General features: G+C 36.6%; 2 protein-coding genes across 2 annotated transcripts; one reads left to right on the forward strand and one right to left on the reverse strand.

The window, feature by feature from the left end:
- The first annotated feature begins 144 nt into the window (after nt 1-144).
- spop (speckle type BTB/POZ protein) lies at nt 145-13156 on the forward strand. Its single transcript, XM_015020685.1, has 10 exons — nt 145-249; nt 5456-5680; nt 6006-6127; nt 7296-7447; nt 8087-8214; nt 8289-8466; nt 8878-8933; nt 9910-10032; nt 11239-11381; nt 12766-13156. Exons 2-10 carry the CDS (start codon nt 5603-5605, stop codon nt 12908-12910), a joined length of 1125 nt encoding a protein of 374 aa, XP_014876171.1. The 5' UTR covers nt 145-249; nt 5456-5602; the 3' UTR covers nt 12911-13156.
- Nucleotides 13157-17584: 4428 nt separating this feature from the next.
- On the reverse strand, nt 17585-18816 carry LOC106938590 (neurexophilin-1-like). The gene is made up of 2 exons (XM_015020683.1): nt 18772-18816; nt 17585-18532 (listed from the first exon to the last, which is right to left on the reverse strand). Exons 1-2 carry the CDS (start codon nt 18814-18816, stop codon nt 17801-17803), a joined length of 777 nt encoding a protein of 258 aa, XP_014876169.1. The 3' UTR covers nt 17585-17800.
- Between the last annotated feature and the right edge of the window lie 84 nt (nt 18817-18900).

Raw genomic sequence — 18900 nt, forward strand, 5'->3', positions numbered from 1 at the left:
ACGTCTAGTCATAAAACAATTTGAGATATCTGGAACGTAAGGGCGGTAAAACCGAATTTATGTTAAAATGGCTTGCCATAATTTATAAGCTTTTCTAATACGAGAAAAGCTTATATTGTAACTGGGCTGTAATTCCACGCCTTGACACCAGGGGCGCTGTTCATGTGACGTGATTATGGAGAGCTGTCACTAGCTAACAACAACAGAAAATCCCGGTCGGCAAACGTTTTAATTGGACCCGACATAAAGGTGAGTTTGTCCGCAAATGAACCCAAAAAGAATAATATTAGTATTAATAACTTGTAACCCCACGATGGGAACGGTTGTGTCGCTTTTATTTATCAATTGGCGTAAAAATCCTGGTGTTATTTGTTTGTCTCGGGTTAGCTGCTACAGGAGTGAAGCTAACCGAGACCAGTTCGGTGGAATTAGCTGCCATGTTACCGTTAGATTACCGTGGATTATTGATGGGCTTTCTGTAGTTTTAGCAGGGTCGGACGCTGTCATTTGTCATGTTAAACGGTCCTTTTCGTCTTCCTGAGTGTTTTAAATTGAAATGAAGTCAGGTGTAGGCTGTGTGTGTTATTAGCAGGTTAACTACCTGCTCCGCCTACAATTACTAACTCTAAAGTGTTTCAGTTTACACACAGCATCTAAAGAGTTTTTGACTTTCTGCAAAATTGGTCATTTTGAAATGAAAGTAAATTTGAGGTTCACATTTAAAATATAGAATATGACATTTTGTGTCGTGTCCCTTTTATACTTATCATTTACGACCTTTTACTCAATTCATTACAGCATACTTGTTAGTGGTTTATGTTGGGGCTTGTATTGTTTCACCTCCTGAGTAATGTTTAACAATGCAGCTCAGACACTGACAGGCTCACCAGCTGTCTGGTTTTATTGTTGTTTCAAGGATGGCATAATAAAGTTAAGTTACTGATACACACCAAACCAGACAAACAAGAGTAGCACTTCAACATATTGTTCCTCTAAAGTAAAAAGTAGCAGCCAAGAAATTACTCGAGTAAAAAATATTCCGTACAAAAACTACTCGAGGACATCCGACTTATTTTAAAAAATGTCATCTGTCAAAAATATGAAGTTATATGCAAATTAAGGTATTTTTAAGACTAAAATGAATGAAAACAAAAAACTAGCAATTAGTGTAATTACAAAATAAAGAAAAATACACAGAAAAAGCACTTTTTCAAATAATCATTTCAATATAAAACATAAAAACAGCATTACAACAAACAAAACTTTGTTTTGGAAGCCATGTTAAGTTATTCACCTAGAATAACTTAACATTTGTTAAGTTATAGGAATGGTTGTTGAATTAATCACAATAATCATTCCTGTTGTTGACATTTTGTTGCTTTTATTTGATGCGTCTCACCTCGTTTCTCTATAAGATTTGCCTGCATTGACAAAAGTAAACTGAATGGAAAATATCCACACAAACTCTTAAGACTTGTTTTTATTGTTGGTAACGTTTGGCGAGAAAACAAAGAAGTGAATCAACATTTCTGAAGAAAAGATGTGCATCATTCCTTCATAAACTTAAAGTTTGTAAGAGTTTTATTTAACTGATGTTTTGCTTGTTTTCAACCTGCTTTTAGGAAATTACATTGTGTTTGAGCCTTTCATTCAGTTTCTTCTGAAAATATTAAGTCAAATTTACACGTTTAAGCTTATTTAATGTCATTTTTTTAATTTAACTGAATTTGTCAATGCATATCACCAGTTTCAGTTACATAGTATTAATATACCTCTAAAACCAAGTGAAATTTAATATAAATTTGTCACTTTCTCAGTTGATATAAACATTGTCCGGACACAGAAGCTAATAACTTTCATGTCGTCTTGCAGGGCTTTTTGGCAACGCAGCAGTCTGTTGTTATCTTCTCAGCTAAACAGTTTACCACGTTAAAAACATTGTAGTGTTTTTAGCAAACAGCAGTGAAAAGTATTTTGCTCTCAGTTGGACTTTTCAGTCATCCTTCACCTTCCCAGCCTTGAATCTGAAGTGGCTTGTAAGGAATAAATGGACTCACCTAAATGTGACACACAATAAATCAGAGTTTCTATTTATTATAACTGAAAATGTAAATTTTGCCCTGGTGTCAGGGTCTTGCTTTGCGGCAGTGTTTCCTGCAGTAGTTATTTAAAGGTTTAAACACTTAGCCAGAAGCTAACATGACAGCTACAATCAGTCCTGACCGGAAGAACTGGCTTATCTATTTCTCTTATTCAAACCTGTTGAACTTTTTCATATTTTGTCACTTTACAGCCATAAACCTTAAAGCTTTTTATTGGGATTTTATGGGATGGATCAACACAAAATGCATGAATGTGGAGAAAAATGAAAATTTAATCTGCTCTCAAATTTTCATACAGAAATTTGGGCTGAATTGATTAATTGTGATTAAGCAATCATTGAAATGATCAGCAACTAGTGTAGTAAATGACTAATCATTTACTAAGCATGCAGACTCTATACATTCTGCGTATAAGATAAAATGTAATTTTACCAATTGGTTAATCCAAAAATTAACCCCAATACAATTATCAATAATAGCCAACTAATTTAATAAGCAATTAATCATTGACTGGAGTATAAATATATAAATACATAATACAGATATAGACATTTTGCATTTAAAATATAAAAAGCACACATTTGTCGGTAAATATTTTTCAAGATTTCCTCAAGTGACAGTTTTAGCTGCACCTGGTTTAAATTTTGTACAAAATCTCCTATTGAGTACTTTTGTTAAATAGGTATTAATTGGTTAATAAGAACAACAATAATAAAAAAACAAATATAAAAATAAAGAGATGAGCCCCACACTGTTTATGAGAAGTCAAGAAAAGGCTGAGCTGATGTGTCTGATTCAGCGTTCACGAAACAAATGCTGTTATTGCATTTCAAAATGTTTAAAAAGAATCAAATATTTATTTATTTGCATCTTTTATTGAATCTGCAGAATGTGGGAATTTTTATTTGATTAATCGATTAATCGTCGGAATAGTTGTTAGTTGCAGGCCAGGTTTTAATGTAAAATAAATGAAATGCAGCGCTTGAATAGTGTGAACGAGGTGAGCGGATGCATTAGTTATGCATTGGGGTCCCTCCTGCGTTTAACCTCCAGGTGAGGAGAAAACAGCAGAGTTTTTGTTGGGAACTGCAGACAGGAGGAGGTGAAGGCCGGCTCCTAATGTTTTTTTTCTTTTTTTTTTTTTTTTTTTTTTTGCCCTTCGCTGTAATTGCGGGTCCGCACAAAGTCGGAGTGCTGTTGTTGGTGGAAAGCGAGGCAAGCCGGTCGCTGCAGCAAAATCAATAGTTCATACCTCACTGAGATTGAGTTTTTAGGGAAGGAGAAGCGCCGTGACCGAGGGCAGAATATGAAATCGCTTCCACTGAGGCCGAGCGCGCTCGTTGCAATCGATCTCGGCTCCTGTACCAATTACAGCTGTAAGGTTCGTCTCTGGCTCGCCGCCGTCCTCACAGGCCGGCGCTTTGGAAACAGACGTTGTGTTCGCTGACACTTTGACAAGCGCTGCAGTTTTTTCATCTCTCTTGGAAATTGCGCTCTGAAATGCCTTCATACTTTCAGTCTTTAATTTGGAGCGGAGATTGATTTCTTCTTTCTTATGTGAAATGTCGATGAAAAGGACATAACTGCAACTTTCTGTCCCACATGTTTTCAAATTTCACACTTTTTTCACCTTCAGGTCAGAAGTCTGGCTGTTGTGGATATTTGCTCTCAACAAAATGTGCTGATAAATTATAATCTCTTGGTGCATAAAGCAAATATTTCAGGGTGAATTTTAGCAATTTAAAGCTTCATTTCATCAATATTCTGATTTAATGTGAATTATCTTCTTTATATTTAAATATTTTATTGTGATATAATAAATAAAAAATACAGGTGTTGGAATTGGAGAAGAGTCCAGTGTAGTACTTTGTAAATTTGTAGTGTTTGTTGATGTGATAGATTAAATGGAAATTTAATGGGCTTGTTTTAATTTACTGTGTGATTAATTGATGTATTGTTTATATTTACCTCATAATTAATAGGTTATAAACTCTGACTGCTCTGTGCAGCAAATGAAACCGATTCTGTTTCATAACTTCTGGATATTTTACTTTGTTTTCTATTATTTCAAAGTTTTTGAGTCTCCATTTACTATTTTATTGAGCTTTTTTAAAACATCTTTTATTGTCAGGTGTTGGGTAATAAATGTACTTTTACTTCAATTTACTTGAGTCATTTTATTTTAAAGTATTTCTACTCCTACCTGAGTAAAACTTCTCTACAAACTGAATGAAAAACAAACCAAAAATTCACCAGACACAGACACACACTTGCAGTTTTTATAAAAAATTTTCTGAGATTTTTTATTGAAAGAAACTGATTTGGAAAAATTTCTTTTACCTGATTTTGTCATTTTGTTTATGCTTATATGAATTATTGTCAGTTTAACCCTTAAAATACCCAAATTTCCTCTTAACTTTATATGATTATGTAGTTTTTAAATATTAAATGATTGATAACTTGGTCAGTTACTCAATACTTTTTAACCTGAGTATTTTTTGCCAGCTCTGCGTGTCGTTTCCCATCTGCAGGTTTAAAGTTGCCTCTCCTGTCTGCTGATCTGGATTTGATTTCTCTTTCATGCGTTTCTTTGATTTTCTGCCGCCTCCATCTAACCTCTTTTTGTTCCAATTTATCCTGGTGAATGGTTCCACAGATGCGGCTCCATCCTTCATCCGCCTCTTGATTTTTCATTTCACTTTTCCTTTAATCGCCTTCGCTGGTCTTCTTCTCTCTCCGTCTCACCTGGTGGAGGATAAGAAAAGCTGCTGCTGATAATTTATGCTGGATTGAGGTTCAGTGATGGATGGAAATCTGGATTAATTAATTTGTTGTATTTCAGGGCAAATTATCGACTGATTTTCTGAATAACTTTGATTTAAACGTCTAATTATATATTTGTCTGTTCTACTAACTTTGAATCTAAATTATTTATTGTTGAATATTTTAGATTCCACTTTAATCCCATTAAAGTCAAATATAAAATATTCTGATGGCAGATTATGACCCCAGATTAAGACGGCATGATAAAATAAAAAAGCAAAAATTTAGTAAACATTAATATTAAAATAATATCAGTTTTAAATAATGAAGATGAAATAATTAAGATTTCCTCATTACACAGAACAAATAAGAACAACTTTCTTTCTTTCTTGGTAAAACTTGTTCTCAGTTTTATTTAATTATAATATTAATATATATATTGTATAAATAAATTCATTTTAAACTTGATTCTTTCTATTCACCCCGACATTAAAACAATACGCAGACGCAGTTTATCTCATCCTGCAACTTGAACTGAATAATAATAATAATAATAATATTCTCTCTGCTCTGTCTGGTTCTGCCTATAGGGGGCGCCCTGCTTCCGTCTGCTGTTCACCGATGCAGATGGACGTCGGGACCGACGCTGACTAGAGGAAGTGTCACATTCCAGCTCTTCTTCTTCTCTTCCTTCTTCTTCACCCTCACGTCCCACTCCTCCCTCTGTCACACTGGCAATGTCCAGGGTCCCGAGTCCGCCGCCCCCCGCGGAAATGTCCAGCGGGCCCGTGGCCGAGAGCTGGTGCTACACGCAGGTAAGCTGCATAAAAAACACTTCGGTTCCAATCCGACGATTTCAAACGGCACAATTCTGTGACATCGCTTTTAAACGTTATTTACACCAAATAAAAAGAGACAGAAATACTTTATTTGAAGGGTTGTGCATAAGACTGACATGAAACTTTTAATGTAAAGATAAAACTTTGTAAAATAAACAGTTTAAAAAGGAGCTTATTGATAAATATGTTGTCTATGAAAAGTTTGAAAACTTACCTTAAGAAAGTAAAAAAGTTCTTGAATAAATAAATTCAGGCGTTTATCCATCAGAAACCATCTTCTGCTGCGTCGTCTCTCTAACAGATCAAAGTGGTGAAGTTTTCCTACATGTGGACCATCAACAACTTCAGCTTCTGTCGTGAGGAAATGGGCGAGGTCATCAAGAGTTCGACCTTCTCTTCTGGGGCCAACGACAAACTCAAATGGTGAGAATCACAGGAAAAGATGTACAAAAACACAAAATACAGGCTGGAAATCAAACTTCATATTTTTACTCCCCAGTGTATTATAAGCCTGGCGGGCCACCAGGCTTTACTTCCTCCCCTGCCAGACTAAGTGTTACCTGTTTATTTTAAATCATCTTTTTTTTTTATATGTACAACAGTAGCAGTAATAGCAATATAAATCTTTAGTAGACAATTACCTTTTTAAAACAATAATGGCATAACCTATTAATGTATTTTCTTTGTTGTTGATGTTTTATTTCCAAAATGTCTTGTCAACTTCTTTAAACATAAAAACATCGTAGGACAACCCTAACACTGCGTTTGGTTAGTTTCCTGGGTGAAACCCTGAACCTGCATATCTCTGCTGTTGTGTTTGATCCCTTAAATTTATCTTGTGCTGTAATCTAATCTACAAGTATCACGGTCTGGAATTTCTTTTCCAATTCTTTGCTAAATTTAGTTGGATTTCGAGTCTTGCCAGCGATTCTCAGTTGGATTTAAGTCAGGACTTTGACTAGGCCGTTCTAATATACGAGTATTGACTTCAAAATTACCGTATTTACCCCAAAGAGAAGCTAAATGTTGCCGTAACTCGTATCATTGAAGTATTCTCAAAGAATAGTGATGATATGCGAACAGCATCCAAAACCAGAGGGAAACATGCAACGCCTCAAAGAAAAACAAACCATCAGAAGTCTAAAAACAACAGCAAGCATGATGGAGCTGCTCCTTGAATGGCCCCATTCTAGAAATTATGAATTAGAATTAAGCTTTGAGCTAAACCGTTCTCCGTAGTGCAAAAAAAAACAAATCTTACCAAGTTTTTTTGCTCTTAATTTATTCTGAATGTATCTTAGTACAGTTGAAATAAAACAAAAATAAATTACAAGTAGCCTTTCAGCAGGAAATAGGAGCTTTTTTTACGCCAATAATTCTTTAATATTATTGAAAAAGTGCCACTGGCCGTTTATTTCACAACCGTTGCCTAGCAACGCCTGCCAATCTCAGCCCGTCACCTAGCAACCAAGTCCTAGTTCCGCTAACAGATTTTTTCACTTACACCAAGACATTTTCCCATTTTATAGGTGAAGTAGGGTTGGTTGACACTAACAGCAGGTTTTAACTGCTTATTGTTTTTTGACCTCAGGTGTTTGCGAGTGAATCCCAAAGGCCTGGATGAGGAAAGCAAAGATTACCTGTCTCTGTACCTGCTGCTAGTCAGCTGTCCAAAAGCAGAGGTGCGAGCAAAGTTCAAGTTCTCCATCCTCAACGCCAAGGGAGAGGAGACCAAAGCCATGGGTGAGCAAAAGCATTAATATTAATAATAATAATAATGTATTTTAGTTATAAAGCCCTTTATATCAAAGGGCAGGAAACAAGAAGAAAACAAGAAATTTAATTAACATTATGGAGCATTCAGAGCTGGTTAGTAACTAGTTACATTAACTTGAGTAACTTTTTTGTTTACTATACTGTAATTATATTATGAAGTATCTCTACCCTTACTGGAATAAACTGTCTGGATTTTCTTCCCACTGAGTGAAAACCAAACATGTTTTAACCAAAAATTCACCAGAATCAGACTCACACCTGGTGTCTCTGTTAAGGTTTTATGAGCTTTCTTTCTTTTTCTTTTGCCTGATTTCGTTATTTTTGTTTCTTGTCATTTTCATCTTTAAAATACCAAAATTTCCACTTTGTTTTGGTTCGTCTGATGATGTAATTTTTAAAAATTAAATGATTTATGATTTGATCAGTTAAGTTTTTGAGTGATTTCTTGGACAGCTACTTTTTGCTCGAGTAGAAATATGTTGACGTAGTGCTGTTTCTGAGCACAGTCTTTGGGTAATCCTCCCAGTTTTGGTAACATTTTAGAATGATATTTTTTTTACAGTGTATCTCTTTCAAATGTTGAACCATTTCTTTGTCCGTCTGCAGAAAGCCAGAGGGCGTACCGCTTCGTCCAGGGAAAAGATTGGGGCTTTAAGAAGTTCATCCGGAGAGACTTCCTCCTGGACGAGGCTAACGGTCTCCTACCTGACGATAAGCTAACGCTGTTCTGCGAGGTATCGCCGATGTTTCTCCATCGCGGTGGAGTGTTTACTGTGCTGTGTTTCAGCGGCGGCTTTGCTTCCTTCAGGTGAGCGTTGTGCAGGACTCGGTCAACATATCGGGTCAGAACACGATGAACATGGTGAAGGTGCCGGACTGCCGGCTAGCGGACGAGCTGGGCGGCCTGTGGGAGAACTCGCGCTTCACGGACTGCTCCCTGTGTGTGGCTGGACAGGAGTTTCAGGCCCACAAAGCCATCCTGGCAGGTAAACAAACACACCTATCAGGTTAACCCTGAAACTCTTAAGTTTCAAATCTCCTGGATATTTTTGCTTATTTTAATTTTACGAAGTTCTTTAAATGTCCTGTAAGTAAATATATTTGCCCATTTATCCATAACAACTAGAACCTTTAATATCTAGGAAGTTACTTTTGCAATTTACCTCAGATTAATTTCACTTCCCACTACAGTGGGAGTGAAATTACCGTAATAACCCGATATGGCAGGAAAGCGCAAAAACCGTTAGAATTTTTAAGATGTCGCAAAGTCTGGGGGAATTACGGTAATTTATGTGCGTGGTTGCTGATCCGTTTGGTCTGGAAGGGTTAAGGAATAACTGACTTAAAACCGGCTTGCATGTGTTTAAAAGTGATTGATGTTGTTTTCTCTGTTTCAGCGCGATCCCCTGTATTCAGTGCCATGTTTGAGCACGAGATGGAGGAGAGCAAAAAGGTGAGTCCGAACCGCCCCTCTCCTAAAAAATTAATTTGTTTTGTTCCTTGATGGCTGTAATTTTCCAATTTTTGAAGGATTGCGTGCCGCTGAACAGCTGCAACACAAAGATGTTTGCAGAAACTGGATGATAGCGAAACCCAAACGCAATTGTCCCGTTTTCAGTCGGGGGTCGGGACTCATCCCTCACTGTCAGAGCCACACAAACAGAGAATTGCTTTTTCTGCCCTTCTGTGGACGATAAGAAATTAAATTACAGCCAAACTGATTTTTTGTTTAAAGTCAGACCAGCAGAGATGCTTTTAATTTTAAACGTAAATTTATTAATTTGAATAAATTTGAAAAAATATACAATTAGATCATATTTACACTGGTTTTCACTAAAGTGGCGTAATTTATCTTTGATGCACCTCATAACTTGATTTCTTCACAAATACAATAAAAGGGCTGACATGTCCCAACGTTTGTTTTAATCAATTTATTGTATATTTAGGATAATTAAGTGAAGATTTAACAACACATTTTGAAATTAAACAGTTTTGAATTTAAAAAATACCAAAAAAAGAGAAAAAAGGAAAGAAAAAACCCTACAGATTAGCTCCTCACCGCCTTTTCTTTAGCACGGTGTTCTTGCATGATTTGTTGCAGAAATTATAGGTAAAAACTAAGCAGGTAAATGTTGTTTTTTCTTTTCAAATCTTAAGTGTTATTAAAACTGATGAGGAAAAATCTGGAAAAGGATGAAATTTCAAAGTGGAAAATGTGTAAAAACTCTGAACACAAAAATAACATTTTAAGTGAATGTTTCACAAACTGTTTCAAGCATCTGTTATCAGTGAAAAATAGTCAAAGTCAAGGTTGCATAGCTGCGAAAAAATATCTATGAAGTCCCCTTATGCGCTGGAATAATTAAAGTTTTACAGATCACAAGCTGTGTTTTAAGAAATGTCATTAATCAACCCTCCTCCTCCGTCAGAATCGTGTGGAGATCAACGACGTGGAGCCAGAAGTTTTCAAGGAGATGATGTGCTTCATTTACACAGACAAGGCTCCCAACCTGGACAAGATGGCCGACGATCTGCTAGCAGCAGCCGATAAGGTAATGCACTCACTTCCTGTTCATGGGTTCATTGTAGAGTGGAATGAAGACATTTCAGCAGTTGGTATTTCATTATATTCTGTATTAACCAGGTAGAAAATGTGTCGATTGTAAATATTTCCAGTGTGATTCGGGTCACATATACCAGTTAGAGCATTTTGAAATGCATCTACGTTTAAGTTTATACAATAACTGTTTATTATATCCAGTTGTTTATGATTTTCTGCCTGGTTATTGTTAAAAATGTACACCATGGGGAAAACAGCCGCCCAGCTGTTAGCTGACGATGACTAGCTTTGGTTTTAGCTGACAAGTTGTCACTATAACACGCTAAATCTTAATTGTATGCCTGAAATATAAAAGAAAAAGGGACGCAATGCTTTGCTACTAATTGTCAACACTGCAACAACTAGATATCAAGGCCAGGAAAAAGTTTATTAAAGAGAAAAATATATATAAGGAGAGGGAAGCAGTTCAGCTATGCTAGCTTGACTTTGAAAACCGTAACATGTAGATGTGCTGTGGAATTTGGCGTGTTTCTTTTCAGATGAAAAACAAAAAAAAAGGCGACCTCTTTGATGATAATAATCTGAAAACAAACATCGAGCCTGAAAACATAAAACTGTAACGGACTGAATGTTCGGTTCTTCGTGTGGGAAATGTTTGAGTGGTTTTTGGTGAATCCTGTAACATAAAGCGGCGTTGTTGTCCGCCTCTACGGCAACGAGTCTGCATGTGGCAAAGCCGGCACAAAAAGCGAGAAAAAAGAAGATCATGAGTGATTTTGAGTTATTCTTCAATGGTTTCCTGTTTTTTTTGTTTCCTTTTGCACTAAACTAATAATAAAACCCGACCTCCAGGGTTCGTTTTGCTAACAGAGCTGTTTCACCGCCGCAGTGCGGCTATGGATGGGAAGTAAAAAAATCAAATTTTTTCCCTCCAATTTTGTGAAATTTTCAAATGTAAACAAGAAGATGCAGCATTCAAATGGGAGGCGTTCAGTTTAAACGCACTTTAAAATTGATTCATAATTCACAGGGCTGCACCTCCAGTTCAGGTAGCGCTACTTTTACCCGAGTACATTTTTTTAGCTACTCTTCCTCCTCTTATAACCTGTTATCTGTGTCAGAAGTTAGATTTTAAATGTTGCTGCTATAATTGGAGGTAAGGAAACACTGAAGCCTCTGTGCCTCTGTCTTCTTTCAGTACGCTCTGGAGAGACTCAAGGTCATGTGCGAAGATGCGCTGTGCACCAGCCTGTCCGTGGAGAACGCCGCCGAGATCCTCATCCTGGCCGACCTGCACAGCGCCGACCAGCTCAAAACGCAGGCGGTCGACTTCATCAACTAGTGAGTTCACACACAGGCGGCCGCTCTCCGCCGTGTTCGCGTCGCGTCGGCTCCTTTAATCTCGTTTTTCCCTCCAGACGGCACCAGAACTCGGGTTTGTTAGAGCTGGTGATTTAATTTCACATGTGTCTCGGTGAAGTGGCGGGTTGGATGTGATTAAAGCGCGCCGAATGTTCCTGAAGGATCGGGGCATCCTGACTCCTCGCCGCGCCCCATTGGCACCTCCTCTGTTGCCGCAGAGACGGGACGTGTGATAAAGATCGATCACGTGTTTCCAGATTTCTGGCTCACACAGACTTTGTGTAGGAGCCGACGATGGGTCACAAAATGAAGCGTAAAAAGACAAAATATGATGAAGAAACGCACTACCTCTTCCTCAGTACTGAATGTTTTAGAGGTTTTTACTGATTCATCATGAAAATGTTTGTTTTTTTGTGAGGATTCACATACGGGTGAAATGGTTAATCGCGATTAATCGATTGCTGAAGTAACTGTGAATTCGTTTAGTAATCGATTAATTGAGAAATGCAGTACACACACTCAAAAAAGAGACACATTTCTGGAAGGACATCACAGCAATTAAGCAAAACTGCAAAAAATAAAAATATTTTGCATTTAAGATAAACATTTGCCTGTAAATATATTCTACCCAAAACTATTCAAGTGACCTTTTTTTTCAGGTAAACTTTGGGGAGGATATTTATTAAAATATGTTGATATTCTCTGGAAATGCAATAATGGAAAAACGAATGTTTGAAAGTTACTTCATATTTCCTTAATTTCTCTTATTTATTGATTTTGTTTTTTCAATTTGAATTTTGTGTAGAATTTTTTTATTTTTATTTTTTATTGTTATTGATTTAAATAAATTATTGAAAAGAACATTCAGTGTTCTGCCGGATCTCGGTTTACCTCTGGATGTTTGCATTTGCTCCAAAACCATAAATATGATGAAATGGAAAATGTGGAATTCAGAAAAATAAAACTGATTTGTTAGAGGCCTATATCGGTTATCAATATTGATATTGATCGGTTCATCCTTCGTTTTTTGGCATTCCAACTTTTTTTTTTTTTTTTTTTAATTCTCTTATCAATTTTTTTTTATTTTTAATTTACATTTTTTACAGAATTGTTTTATTTTCCTGATTTCTTCTTAAGTTACAGAAATCAGGAATCTGGATTTTATCGCAAACTTTTAAGATGAACAGATTTTAAAAAAATTTAACTTATAATTATGATCATAATGAACAGCATGTAAATTTCTTTTGTGATCAATGAAGTATTTTTTAATTTGAACTGAACGTCCAGCTATGAAAACCATTTTTCCTCCATGTGCCAAGTGGTTTAGTTTGACCTCTGGTGACCTCTGTCTCTTCCCCTCCAGCCATGCAGCGGAGGTGATGGAAACCGCCGGCTGGAAGTCGATGGTCGCCTCCCATCCGCACCTGGTGGCCGAAGCTTACCGCTCGCTGGCGTCCGCCCAGTGCCCCTTCCTCGGACCGCCCCGCAAGCGCCTCAAACAGTCCTAAAGGCAACAAAACACACCCTCGCTCGCTCTCTCTCTCACTCACACACACACACATGCACAAACAAAAGCTCCCAGACACACAGGGATAACCGTTCCCCTTGCTGTTACCTACAACACTACCACCCAGAACCTGCTGTATCCCGTCTTTTTAAAGAAGAAGAAGAAGAAGAGGAGGAGGGGATTGTAACGTGGATCTTTTAAAAGTGTTCACAATAAAACCCGCAGCACCCTGTTCTTCTTCTTGCTCCCCGGTTCTGACGTTGTTCTCCTTTTTTTATTTTATTTTTATTTTTATTTTTTCCCGCGTATCCGAGGAAGAGCGGAGCGCCACCTCAAAATTCGCAGATTTGGAGCGCGGTGGCGGCAAATAAAGTGTCTGTTTTATCGTAAAGCGAATAGCGCGATCCACCCAAGAAACTCAAGGACTCTGAAGGGAGGGCTCTGGTTTCAAACCGGAAGCCCCGAAAAGAGAACCAAGGGCTAGTCAAAATCGAAAAGTTCCCAGTTAAACGTGGGAGAAAAAATAAAAAATTGCACTAACGCCACAGATCAGCCCTCGCCAACCCGCAACCAGCGGCAACCTAGAAAAACTGTAGGCAAGCACACAATGGACCCAGCTGGACCACAACCAACAACAACAACAACAACAACAAGTTCCCTTTAAGAAAATCTGCCTGCAAGTGACTCAAACAAACCGGCGTCCATTTTTCTGTCTTCTAAACGCCACGAAGCATAAAGAAATCAGAGCAACGCACAACTAGATGTCGTTGGTATTTCTGGTGACGTCTGAGAACAGCGTCTGGAAATGTTACGGATATTTAAAAAACAACGAAGGGTTCGGTCAGACACGCTGTTTAGTTTTTTCGCTTCCATAGGAAATAGTGCGGATATACATTTGTGTTTCAGGACCGAGAGCGTTTTTCTTTGCAGCATAAAGACTAAAGGGAAATGAGATTACAATGAACACGTTTTAATGTTCAGAATATATCAATTGTAGACAAAAAAAACAAAAAGGACGTCCTGAACCACAGAGAATACAGTCATTGTGAAAAGAAAGTACACCCTCTGCCAGTTCCTGGGTTTTAATGTTTGAATTTCCTGTTTTTAACAGGCTAAGAAATTATTTAAACCAAACCACAGATTCCACCACTATTTATTAAAATGGAAAAAGTTTGGTACAAAAAATTAAGTACACCCCCTAAATATGTACAAAATGGGTAAAACCCTCGAATTTAAGGGGTTGTACTTTGTTTTTCTTTTCTTTTGTTTTTAGCCATGACTGTATATTTGAAGTGTTCATTTCAAACTGTTGGAAAATTGTAATGATATAAGGAACCGTTGTTTCTTTTCCTGTAGATATTTCTGATTTTGAGAAGTGACACTTAGCTGTTGCCATTTTTTTGTTCCCAGAAAAAAATAAACCACAACTATTTTGTATTGAACGCCGTCCTGATGTCGTCTGAGTGTTTTTACGAACAAAAATGATGTGAAATATTCTGATTCTTGCCTATCAGTACTTCTGGTATAGAGCCAGCAAATCCTTAAATGTATTTTAATGTTTTACCAAAGAATTGGAGATATTCTATGGCATCACATTCCTGCCAAAAAACTCAAGTAGTGCATTACAACAGTTCATTTATTAACAAAGGTCACATTTCCATTTATTTGCATGCTCCATGAACGCAGCATGGGAAGTGGTAATAAAATGAAGAAGACTATGGAAAACCCTTAGCACCCTCTTCATCAGACTGTTCAATCCCTCCAGGATTTTGATTGTTTTTTGTATTTTTTTTTTTTTTTTTTTGCAAAAATTACTAATTTGTGGTTCTGTTTTATAAATATCTGCATGGAAATTAAGTTTATGTTTAACAGTAAATGTTAATTTCATGTTGCTCAAGAATAATAACCTGACATAAAGTAAGGCAGAGGCAGCAGTGGGGTAGAATTAATAAGTACTGCCACCTGCTGGTGGGAGTTGGCATCACTGGAATAATGTTTTGGACAATTTATTTGCAGAAAATTTGCAATAAAGTCACAGTTATGCATTAGTGCCAAAAAAGGGGGATCTTTTTATTTTTTCTTGAATCCCCATGATTATAGAATCACAAAAAAACTGGAGGGATTAATATTTATACAACAACGGAGTAAGTTCAGTCAGAGGCTTCATCTGATCTCACTGTAACACTGACTGCTACAGTAGATCATTTCTATTGTACAATTGTTACGACCCGGCTCGGCCAGGGGAAAGGGAAGTAAATTTTTAAAAGACAAATCTTGGATAAAATGAGTTTCAAGGTCTAATGTCTTTTTGGGTTAAAAACATTTTCAGTACAATTTACAATTTCTGGATTTTCTATCCACTGGATGAAAAACAAACTAAAAATTCACCAGACACAGACACACACTGGCAGTTTTTGTTAAAGTTTTCAAAATTTTTTTTTTAATTGAAAGAAACTGATTAGGATTTTTTTACTTTGCCTTATTTTGTCTTTATGTTATTTATAAGAATTATTTGCATTCTGATCTTTAACATACCAAAATTTCAACATAACTTTGTATTTTGGCCCGTTTTATGATGTAATTTTTAAATATTAATTGATTTGATCATTTAGTTACTCAGATTTTGAGTTGACGTTTTACCAGATTTTCCTTTTACTCTTTTATTTAATTATTTTTACTTAAGTAAAAGTTTAATGAGCTGAAACACAAACTGCTTAGATTTTGAACCTGGATCTTGATCTGATCCCACATGCGGTTTGAGAAAATAGTGAAGAAAAAAAAAAAAGCGCTGAACGTGCAGAAATAAAATAACATAAAGTGCCTTACTTTGGCGTTTTCTGCTGGGAACTCATGCAGAAATGTGTCGCTGTTGGCAGATTCTCAGCAGGAAATGTGTCAACTCTGCAACCCTGACTAACTGTTTTCTCACATCCACTGCAGCCTGAGAGTTTCTCTCTCTTTCCTTCTTAGAAGCAGCAGAGAGCTGAGGTGCTAATTGGAGGATTTCCATTGACTTGGGGTGAAAGGTCATTGCGTTTGTTGCTTCACACTTCCCTCTGATTCTGTGTGAATATTGAATTCAGGGCTTTTAGAGCCGACGAGTTTATTCAAAGATGTTCTTTCAGTTTCAGTAAATAGTTAATTTTTCTATACATTTTGAAATCTTTTATCTTGGACTGAAAGATCAGATTAACCATAATGTATTTAGCATCTCCTTAATCCTTAATAGTGCTGAAATATTACAACTATTTTCATTTAGCTGCATAAAACTTAAATTTCAAGTTAAAATAAAAAATATTTTATTGACTCCCAAAGGAGAATTAAATAACAAATAACTTTTTTTTCTTTTTTTTTTTTTTCTTCCCCCCCCACCCTTTTTTTTTAATGAAATCAGTGTTAAAAACAGCTTTTTGCTCTGGTTATCTTTGATATTTAAGGTTTAAGTGCACTGAATGTGAGATGATTTATGGTTTCCGTTTGGATCAGACATTATGAACTCTTAATTAAAACCAAAATAACTCTGATTGCAAATATGACTCCAGAGAATTATACATTTTCTTATTGTACACTATGAGCAGACAGTAGAAATTTATTTTAAAATCACAAAAAGACAAATTATTCCGAAAATATCTGTCACCAGACAACTTAAACTGCAGAAATTTGAAAAAAAGGTGATATTATGAAGGTTATATTTCTACATCTTCAACTTCAGATCATTCTGGTTCCTTTTAGTTTGACCATTTTTGATACATTATTGAAAAATAATATGAGCTACAATCATTCATTTTTCAACAGGAGACATCACCTAAACATATATTTTACTATGTTTAATGAAGCATGTTCCCAAAGGGTGCCGGTTGTAAAGTTACATAATCAAAATTAAAAGCAAAAAAGTTTATATTTAGCTTGTCATAGGAGGAGAAAGTATTAATTTCTCAGTCATAATTTCACCATGTTATTCATCCATTTTTAAAGGCTACAGATCCAAACTAAGCTCAGCTAGCAAGCTAAATATTGATCATTAACCTAAATATTTAGCTCAGTTTAGTTAGTAAACTAAATATTCGTGAATATTTACATCTCTCAATATTAGTAAGCTAACATTTAGCTTACTAAAATTTACTAGCTAATTATTTAGCTTACTATTAAGCTAGTAAGCTAAGAATATTTAGCTCCGAGCTAAATATTGGCAAGTTAACAAGCTAAATATGTTCTTTACAAACTGTTTAGTTTTGCTAAATATTTAATTTGGAACAAAATTTTTAGCTCAAAACTAAATATTAGTAAGTTAGCTAGCTAAATATTTAGCTCCAAAGCTAAATATTAGCAAGTTGGCATGCTAAATATGTTGTTTAAAAACTATTTAGCTAACTAGCAAGCTATATATTTAATTTATGTTTAGCTCCAAGCTAAACATTAGCAAAATATTAGCACATTAGTGAGCTAACATGCTAATATTAGGTAGGTTGTTGTTTGCAAGCTACTTAGCTTGTAAACTTCAAACTAAATATTTAGTTCTAAACAGAATATTAAAGTTAGTAAGCTAAAGATTTTGTTCCAAACTAAATATTAAAATGTTAGCAAGCTAAATCTTTAGTTTGGGGCTAAATATTTAGTTGGTAAACTAAATATTTAACTTGCTAAATAAATATTTAATTTGAAACTGGGAGATTTATATAATGAATGAATAATTTGGTGTGAATATGAAATTGAACCATATTTTTCCTGCTTACAACAGGCTAAATAATCCAAATTATTGCTGTTAATATTTGACTCATACGGTACAAACAGCATTCCATATATTTTAGGACAAAGTTTTGAATGGCTCAAACTGCATCCTCCCTTCATCCTCCCTTCATCCTCCCTTCATCCTCGTCACCTGGCCTCATGTTTACCCTGTGGGCAGGTAGGGGGGGATCTGGGAGCTGTAGTCCGGACAGACTTTCTGGACCAGCCGGTAGTCCGTGCTGTAGAACGACATGTAGACGCAGATGACCTGGAAAGGTTTGGAGCACATCCAGGTGATGTGGCTCTGGGTTTGCTCTTGGTCGCACGTCTTCGACGGGTCGTAGTTGCACAGCATCACCTTCTTGCTGCGTTCGGTTTTCTCGTAGTCCACCCTGCAGTTGAACGTCTTCGACTCCTTGGGGTGGACCACGCTTTGGCGCTCCAGGTCGAACTCCACCTCCTTCATGGGCGGGACCAGGCTGACCGACACGTTGCCAACACCCGTGGAGTTGTGACGGAAGTAGACGCCAAGAGAGCCGTTGCCGTGATCCACAATCTTCCCCATTATCAGCAAATTCAGCTTGACGGTTTTGATGTTGGAGTAAAAGTCGCCCCAGCTGAACAACCTCGACAGTTTGGAGAGTCCTTGAACTTTCATGATGGGCTGGAGCTTAATTTTTACCGACGGGTTGGAGTTGGACTTGAGGATTTCCCAAAGCTTCTGCTTCGATAGAGGAACCGAGGGATTGTTGAGGACTTTGGAGTTCTGGACGGCAGTCCTGGACTGAAGGCCCCAGGTTTTCTGGAGATGCTCCTCTGGGTCTCTGTGGGGTTGAGGTGATGATGAGTTGCTGAAGGTGAAGTTGCTCTGAGTCTCATGTTGACAGAGAACAAGCTAGTTGGGAAATAATGAGAAAATACAAATAATGAGCCTCAGAGGAAGTTTCAAAGATCATTATTAGATTCAAACTAGACTTTTTTTTTTTTTAGCAACTTCTTTCAAACTACAGCGTATACCAGTTCTGTTCTTTGTAGTTTTACTTTGAAATTTTGTTTGAATTTATAGTGGAAATCCAATTTTACAAAGACATCTTTGCTTCCCTACCAATACCTGAATAAACGTTTCCAGGATACAGAGAAACCACACAGTTTTTGTAGCCGTGAGAAAACTTCTGACATTATTCTGGCCAGATATTTGAGCTCATATTTTGTCAGATTTGGTAAAATTAATTTAAACTGGTTAATTATTGGCTAAAGACTTTA

Source organism: Poecilia latipinna, unplaced genomic scaffold (genome assembly GCF_001443285.1).
Source record: "Poecilia latipinna isolate Pla-1442-1.1 unplaced genomic scaffold, P_latipinna-1.0 Scaffold2637, whole genome shotgun sequence".
NCBI lineage: Eukaryota > Metazoa > Chordata > Actinopteri > Cyprinodontiformes > Poeciliidae > Poecilia > Poecilia latipinna.

Bases quoted from the DNA above. Each gene is read 5' to 3' on its own strand.
- spop (XM_015020685.1), top strand. From the start codon at position 5,603: ATGTCCAGGGTCCCGAGTCCGCCGCCCCCCGCGGAAATGTCCAGCGGG. The intron at 6,128-7,295 runs GTGAGAATCACA...TTTTGACCTCAG, and splicing joins GCCAACGACAAACTCAAATG to GTGTTTGCGAGTGAATCCCA. The intron at 8,215-8,288 runs GTATCGCCGATG...TGCTTCCTTCAG, and splicing joins AGCTAACGCTGTTCTGCGAG to GTGAGCGTTGTGCAGGACTC.
- LOC106938590 (XM_015020683.1), bottom strand. From the start codon at position 18,816: ATGTCAGAAGTTTTCTCACGGCTACAAAAACTGTGTGGTTTCTCT. The intron at 18,533-18,771 runs GTATCCTGGAAA...TTTCCCAACTAG, and splicing joins AAAAACTGTGTGGTTTCTCT to CTTGTTCTCTGTCAACATGA.